The following is an 8418-nucleotide window of genomic DNA, read 5'->3' on the forward strand; positions in this document are numbered from 1 at the left end:
CTTACTCTCGTTGAAACGTGGTGGCTCGAGTATTGCCGCAGTGGCTGTCGCGGAACGGGTGCTGGGATTGGTTCGAGGAAAATAACGAAGGCTTCAAGTATGGCGTTCACACGGTCCTCGTGGCTTGACCGGCGCAGGGCGTAGGAGCGAGTCTCTTCTTGTGCGACGGCTCTCTCCTCTTCTTCTGGAGAGGTCTTGACTCGTCGGCTCGCTGTCTCGAACTGAATTTGCAGTTTTTTTTTTTTTTTTTTCCTACCTAAGCTGATAGCCCTAGCGGCTATTTCAGCGTAGCCTTAACTTTAGTAGGTGAGCTCACGGGGCTCAAACCTGACGATGTTGCTAACACGAACCCTAGCAAGAGTCGTGCTTCGCAGAATCTACCACCGGATCGGAAACGCGACCCACTGAGAAGATCCGGCGAGAAACTCAGTGGGCTGTGTCTGAGAGTTAATTTACTCGTCGAGCCCTTCGTCGCAAGCGACGGGTTCGACGAGAACGGTGACCGGTGCTTGAAGTACCTAAAAGCACCGTTAGTGGATCAGGAGGATCCGAGATGACGTGTTTAGGGCGACGTCGACTGCTTTCCATTCTGTCCGCAGGATCGGGAATGTAGTTACCGGCGGCCACGATGAGAGGGTTCTCGTGTCGTGCCGCTTTATCGAAGTGGCGCATGGACGCCGACTGAAGATACTTACTGATGGACTCTAAGTCCAGGTCGTCATGGAGGTCGACGTTCCTGACGAACCACGGGGCTCCGACGGCTATCCTGCAAAAACGGGATTGAATAATTTGAAAGGATTTTAAGTGTATGCGGGCCGCGTGAGCGAACACTACACTTGCATAGGTCATGACGGGGCGTATGCAAGTTTTGTAGAGTGTCACCTTATTTCTAAGGGAGGGACGCAGTGCAGGGCCCTCCTATAGTAAATGACAGTCCCGCCCTTGCGGGCGGAGAGTCTGTCATTCCTAACCATGACGTAATTCGCGACTTTGGGGTCGCGACGCGAGGGCTTTAGGAAGGTCTCCTGCACCAGAAGGATGTCGATGAGATTATCGCGGAGAAACTCATATACTTGATCGCGCTGACGCGCGAGTCCGTTAGCATTATAAAATGCTAACTTTATAGAACGCGGTTTTTCCCTACCGTTGCACGCCATTGATTACCGGTAATCAAACCAGCGTGCGCTGGACGGACTCGATGACGTCGATGTACTCGAACGTCGCGTTTAGGCGGTCTTCGGCCGTGACCGCTCTGCGCATGGCGTCGGCGAACGCACGCATGCGGTCGATGTTTATCGCGGCGATGTAGTCGCGAATAATTGTAAAATCGTTTGAGTGCGCGGGGCCGGGGCGAGGCGCGGGACCGGGCGCGGGCGCGGGGACGGGGCGCGGCGCGAGTAGAGGTTGCGGCGCGTACCGCGGTTGGGGTGCCGGTGTCGTTCCTGCCTTCGTGAACGGCAACGGTTTCGCCCACGCGGAGACGGTGGGCACCGGAGCCGGTACGAAAGCCGGTTTCGGCGCGCGGGGCGCCGAAGTCTTTGGGCCAGCGGTTTTAGGGGGCGCGTTTGCCGGGCGCTTCCGTGGAGCCTTGGGGCATCCACGGTAGTTGGCCGTGTGTCCCTGCTTGCGGCAGAGTACACAGCTCGGCGGCTCCGTTGCTGTCTCCTTCACGCGCGAGCAATCGGTGGTCGCGTGATCGTCTAAACATTTCACGCAACGCGGTCGCGCGTTGCAGTTACGCGCGGAGTGGCCATATAATTGGCAACGGTGGCACTGCCCGGGAGTGCCGCGTTTGTAGGGGGCCTCTACGGTGACCCCCGATAGGCCGCACACGGTGCGGAGACATGAGGCAATTTTCTTGCCCTCCGGTGTGGCTTCTAGTGCTACGAGCACCATATCGTACGCGAATTTATCGCGACCGCTGTGCATCCGGTGCACGCTTATGACGGGGTAGGACTGACCTACCAGGTCATTTTTGATTTGCTCGACGTCGAGCTCTTTCGGGACTCCGCGTATTACGACGCGGAGTTCGCGCTCCTCCTGGAGCGCATAGGTGTGATAACCTATGCGTTCCTTGCGGAGGTACGCTGTCAACGACCTGTGGTCGTCGGATGTCTCTACCTTGATCTGAATTCCATGCGGGATATTCCTCGCATGGACGACATTGATCTTTTGGGCCTTAAGGGCCAGGGACACGCGATCCCAAGAAGATTTTTCCCGCAGGATGACCGGCGGCGGCGCGGGAACTTTTCGGACGGGCGCGGGCCCGGGGCGCGGCGACGGGGTTGCGCGGCGAGGGGAGTCGGGTGAGACCACGACTTTAGGACGCGACGCGTTCGCGGCCTTTGGCTGTTTCGGCGCCGCGGACGGTTCCACGGCGCGGGCGCGTTTTTTCCCGCGCGCGACGGTGGTGAACCCTTCCGAGGTTCCCGGTTGGGGACTCGCGGCGGACTCGTACTCCATTTCCGACTCGGAGTCGGAGCCGGAGCTCTCCGCTACGGAGGACGCGATCGACGCGGGCGCGGGGGTGGGGGGCGACATCGGCGAGTCGGGGATATCCGCGGCGGCGGCGACCGGTACGTGGGACGCCTTCTGGTTGGCCTTATAGGCCCGGAACTTCGATATTATGTCCGGGCAGAACTCCCGGACAAACTTCGCGAACATCGCGGGGTCGTCATCGTCGCACATCTTGGTTTGCCCGGGGGGGGCGTCCCCGGGACTTAAGGCACACTCGCCGAAAGGCGAGTCCCCTGAGTAGGATTTCACCCCCTGAGCTTTACCAGCTACAAGGGGGGGAGTGCCTATGCCGTGAGAACGGCAGTCAGCTGGGATTGGGGTGGAGAGTTGGGAAGGTGGGACCCCACTGGGTTGTGAGTGCCACAACAAGCGGTGATCGCAGTGGGGGTTTAGTCTTTAAAAAGACTGTTTTCCACGCCGAATAAGATAAATAAATTTAATAAATGAATGAGTGATGATAATGAGTTGTCGTTTCGAGTGCAAAACTACGAACACGAAATACGCTTTACCGATTCAAGGTCGCGATGCCAGCGACAGAGCGTCCGGAATGCAAAACAACGTCAACGACAATGTCGTGCAATCCAAACACACGATCGCGACAGCAGCGACAATTTCTCGGGAAAACGCGTCCGGGCTCAACCGTGTTGCGATCGGAACTTGAATTTGCAGTTTTTTTTTTTTTTTTTTTTTTTTTTTCCTACCTAAGCTGATAGCCCTAGCGGCTATTTCAGCGTAGCCTTAACTTTAGTAGGTGAGCTCACGGGGCTCAAACCTGACGATGTTGCTAACACGAACCCTAGCAAGAGTCGCGCTTCGCAGAATCTACCACCGGATCGGAAACGCGACCCACTGAGAAGATCCGGCGAGAAACTCAGTGGGCTGTGTCTGAGAGTTAATTTACTCGTCGAGCCCTTCGTCGCAAGCGACGGGTTCGACGAGAACGGTGACCGGTGCTTGAAGTACCTAAAAGCACCGTTAGTGGATCAGGAGGATCCGAGATGACGTGTTTAGGGCGACGTCGACTGCTTTCCATTCTGTCCGCAGGATCGGGAATGTAGTTACCGGCGGCCACGATGAGAGGGTTCTCGTGTCGTGCCGCTTTATCGAAGTGGCGCATGGACGCCGACTGCAGATACTTACTGATGGACTCTAAGTCCAGGTCGTCATGGAGGTCGACGTTCCTGACGAACCACGGGGCTCCGACGGCTATCCTGCAAAAACGGGATTGAATAATTTGAAAGGATTTTAAGTGTATGCGGGCCGCGTGAGCGAACACTACACTTGCATAGGTCATGACGGGGCGTATGCAAGTTTTGTAGAGTGTCACCTTATTTCTAAGGGACATTTTACTTCGCCTACATATCATCGGGTAGAGACGTCCTAGGATGAAGGCGGCACGATCGCGTACCGTCTTGATGTGGGGGCGGAATGTCATCCTACTGTCGAGGGTGACGCCTAAATATTTGACCTTCGGGGCCCACGGTATGGGCTGGTCGTACATCGTGATTGGGCGAACGGCGGGGGCGGGGGTGTTGACGCGCCTAGTCGGGAGAGGGATGCTCAGCGTGGTGTTCGGAGGGCGACCCCTTTTGAAGAGCACCGCTGTGCTTTTCGTGGGGTTAATGTCGATGCGCCACTTCCGGAACCACTGTCCCATGGTGGTAGCTGCGGTCTGAAGTCGTCGATGAAGCAACGCCTTCTTCCTACACGAGTAGTAGATGGCGGTGTCATCGGCGAAGAGCGCCAGATGGGTCTCCGGAGACCGGGGTATATCGTTGATATACAAACTGAATAGTAACGGGGAGAGGGCGGAGCCTTGCGGGACTCCGGCTGTGACGTGAATTTGCAGCGAGGTAGGCCCCCTATTTATGGTCGCCCACGCGCACTCGGCCAGCGCTATTATGAGTCCGAGCACGGTGGGCGTCTATTGTTCTCTCGGCCGCCTCGCTCGCCTATTGTTTGCCTAGTCGCTCTATTAGTTGCCCGTATTGTGACTCGCTCCTGCGTTCCCACGCCAAATTAAAGACCACGAGGACCAATCTTTATTTTCAAACAAATATTTACAAATTTACTTATATCTATTTACATTTGTATGCTAACTATTTTTTAACATACTGTCTATCACGGACATTCTCTATTATAAACTATTTATTATCTATTTTATGTTAACTTATTTTTAACATAACTATTTATTACGGACATTTCTATTATATATTTACTATGTTCATTACGGACATTCTCTATCTATTTATTTCACAGCTATTTTTCATATACTATCTATTTGCGGACATTTATAACTATTTTTACGTATCTATTCTATTTCTAATTTTCCTAAATGTCCGTCGGGAATGTCCTATTCTAACTATGTTTCTTTATGTCCGTCGCGAACACTTGGATCGAATAAATTTAAGATAAATACCTGAAATCAGTATTTTTACCATCTCAGCGTCAGTAGCTTTTCCAAAACATCCACGGTCTAGAACTCATTTTAAATATCCACATCCTTACTGAATGCATGGATCAGTTCGTCCCTCACTTGCTCCAATGCGGTTCAATACAAAGACCAGATATCGGCTTATGTCTTGCTTGCTCTTTTGAACTCGATGTTCATGCGATGAAACAATTAGCTTCATGATAGTTTCGTCCACATTTCCGCATCGGTCTTGATGTCACGCCCTCATCGGAGTTGAACGGCGGCAAATAAAAGTTATAATGCCGGGTACAAGGGCCCTGTACAAGGGTACAGCATTTGCAGCTATCATCACTTTTCGCCTTTTTAATACAGGTTGAGAGACCCATCACTTGTTCAACAGTGGGTTACTTCATTCGGAGGCTTACGATTAATTTTGGGGCTGTGATCCCACTTCTGATGTCGGCGTTAAGCCAGGATTTACACACATAAGTTCTTTTACAATGAAAATACAATACAATTCTATAAAACTTTAACATTACTTGTTTACAACAAAAAGCCACGCCTGAGTTACTCAGTGGTTTTTACACAATTAGCCATTTTGTGTTGGTTATAGCAACTACAACTTCTTTTATACAAACAAATGTAATTACTGCGAAACAATTCACAAAACATAGCTTAATATTCAAAATACATATTTTAGTGATTTTACATGACTCACATTTAATTTATTTTACATTAATTACTTTTAATTAATATTAACTAACATTGTTATTATCCAGCCTAATAATAGATGGCGCCAACAACATCATTGCATAACAATTACAATACTTAATTAAATTATTAGTACTGTTAATTATAATATAAATTATTATTAATATTTATGCTTTATTCATATTTAATCATTTATAGTCATTTGTGTTTTTAAACAATAATATAAACATTAAACATATTCTGAACATTTTCACATCAAAACAGTGTCTGCTAATAATTAAATATGGTAGAATAACAGTTTTGTTGCTAATAATAAATAAATATTAACATAGAATAAACTAAACTATATATTATTAAGTTAATTATTGCCAACAGTGGCATTTGCGCCCATATACCCTATGCGTTCCTTGCGGAGGTATGCGGTCAATGACCTATGGTCGTCTGATGTTTCGACCTTGATTTGTATTCCATGCGGAATATTTCGTGCATGGACTACATTGATCTTTTGGGCCTTAAGGGCCAGGGACACGCGATCCCAAGAAGACTTTTCCCGCAGGATGACCGGCGGCGGCGCGGGAACTTTTCGGACGGGCGCGGGCCCGGGGCGCGGCGACGGGGTTGCGCGGCGAGGGGAGTCGGGTGAGACCACGACTTTAGGCCGCGACGCGTTCGCGGCCTTGGGTTGTTTCGGCGCCGCGGACGGTTCCACGGCGCGGGCGCGTTTTTTCCCGCGCGTGACGGTTTTGAACCCATCGGAGGTTCCGGGTTCGGGGCTGGCGGCCGACTCGAACTCCATCTCCGACTCGGAGTCGGAGCCGGAGCTCGATGCCGCGCAAGACGCGATCGACGCAGGCGCGGGGGTGGGGGGCGACATCGGCGAGTCGCGAGGTACCGGCGCGGGGGGCGACAACGGAGAGTCGCGGAGTGCCGGCGCGTCAAGGCCGGCCTTGTAAACTTCGAACCTTGCGACTATGTCCGGACAGAAGTCGCGGACGAACTTGATGAATAGCGCAGCGTTGGTGTCACTCATGGTGACGTGTGCCCGGGGGGGGCGTCCCCGGGACTTAAAGCAAACTCGCCGAAAGGCGAGTCCCCTGAGTGGGAGTTATACCCCCTGCGCTGTGCCAGCAACAAGGGGGGGAGTGCCTTTGCCGTGAAAACGGCAGTCGGCTGGGAATTGGGGTGGAAAGTTGGGAAGGTGGGGCTCCACTGGGTTGTGAGAATGCCACAACAAGCGGTGATCTCAGTGGAGTTTTAGTCTCGAAAGAGACTGTTTTGCTCGCCGAATATATAAATGAATTTAATATATGAAATGGATGAGTGATAATGAGTTGGCGTTACGAGTGCACAACAACAAGCTCGAACTGTTTTTGGGATTCAAGGTCGCGACGCCAGCGACAGCGCGTCGAGAATGCACAACAATGTCGCGATCTATGCGACAACGACAATGTCGGGCAACTCACAACTCACGTTCGCGACGGCAGCGACAATTTTTCTCAAAAACGCGTCCGGACCAAATGGTGTTGCAATCGGAACTGCGTTTTGCCGCAAGGCTCCGCCCTCTCCCCGTTTTTTTTTTTTTTTTTTATTTCCTACCTAAGCTGATAGCCCTAGCGGCTATTTCAGCGTAGCCTTAACTTTAGTAGGTGAGCTCACGGGGCTCAAACCTGACGATGTTGCTAACACGAACCCTAGCAAGAGTCGTGCTTCGCAGAATCTACCACCGGATCGGAAACGCGACCCACTGAGAAGATCCGGCGAGAAACTCAGTGGGCTGTGTCTGAGAGTTAATTTACTCGTCGAGCCCTTCGTCGCAAGCGACGGGTTCGACGAGAACGGTGACCGGTGCTTGAAGTACCTAAAAGCACCGTTAGTGGATCAGGAGGATCCGAGATGACGTGTTTAGGGCGACGTCGACTGCTTTCCATTCTGTCCGCAGGATCGGGAATGTAGTTACCGGCGGCCACGATGAGAGGGTTCTCGTGTCGTGCCGCTTTATCGAAGTGGCGCATGGACGCCGACTGAAGATACTTACTGATGGACTCTAAGTCCAGGTCGTCATGGAGGTCGACGTTCCTGACGAACCACGGGGCTCCGACGGCTATCCTGCAAAAACGGGATTGAATAATTTGAAAGGATTTTAAGTGTATGCGGGCCGCGTGAGCGAACACTACACTTGCATAGGTCATGACGGGGCGTATGCAAGTTTTGTAGAGTGTCACCTTATTTCTAAGGGACATTTTACTTCGCCTACATATCATCGGGTAGAGACGTCCTAGGATGAAGGCGGCACGATCGCGTACCGTCTTGATGTGGGGGCGGAATGTCATCCTACTGTCGAGGGTGACGCCTAAATATTTGACCTTCGGGGCCCACGGTATGGGCTGGTCGTACATCGTGATTGGGCGAACGGCGGGGGCGGGGGTGTTGACGCGCCTAGTCGGGAGAGGGATGCTCAGCGTGGTGTTCGGAGGGCGACCCCTTTTGAAGAGCACCGCTGTGCTTTTCGTGGGGTTAATGTCGATGCGCCACTTCCGGAACCACTGTCCCATGGTGGTAGCTGCGGTCTGAAGTCGTCGATGAAGCAACGCCTTCTTCCTACACGAGTAGTAGATGGCGGTGTCATCGGCGAAGAGCGCCAGATGGGTCTCCGGAGACCGGGGTATATCGTTGATATACAAACTGAATAGTAACGGGGAGAGGGCGGAGCCTTGCGGGACTCCGGCTGTGACGTGACGGGGCCGGGAACGCGTTCCCTCGACTCGATATCGGAACGA

At 52.2% G+C, this 8418-nt stretch overlaps 1 protein-coding gene across 1 annotated transcript; it reads left to right on the forward strand.

Annotated features, from left to right (window-relative positions):
• The first annotated feature begins 6093 nt into the window (after positions 1–6093).
• LOC134201200 (uncharacterized) lies at positions 6094–7176 on the forward strand. Its single transcript, XM_062675558.1, has one exon. It carries the CDS (start codon positions 6199–6201, stop codon positions 6592–6594), a length of 396 nt encoding a protein of 131 aa, XP_062531542.1. The 5' UTR covers positions 6094–6198; the 3' UTR covers positions 6595–7176.
• Positions 7177–8418: the final 1242 nt, after the last annotated feature.

Source organism: Bombyx mori, chromosome 24 (assembly GCF_030269925.1).
Source record: "Bombyx mori chromosome 24, ASM3026992v2".
Lineage (NCBI taxonomy): Eukaryota > Metazoa > Arthropoda > Insecta > Lepidoptera > Bombycidae > Bombyx > Bombyx mori.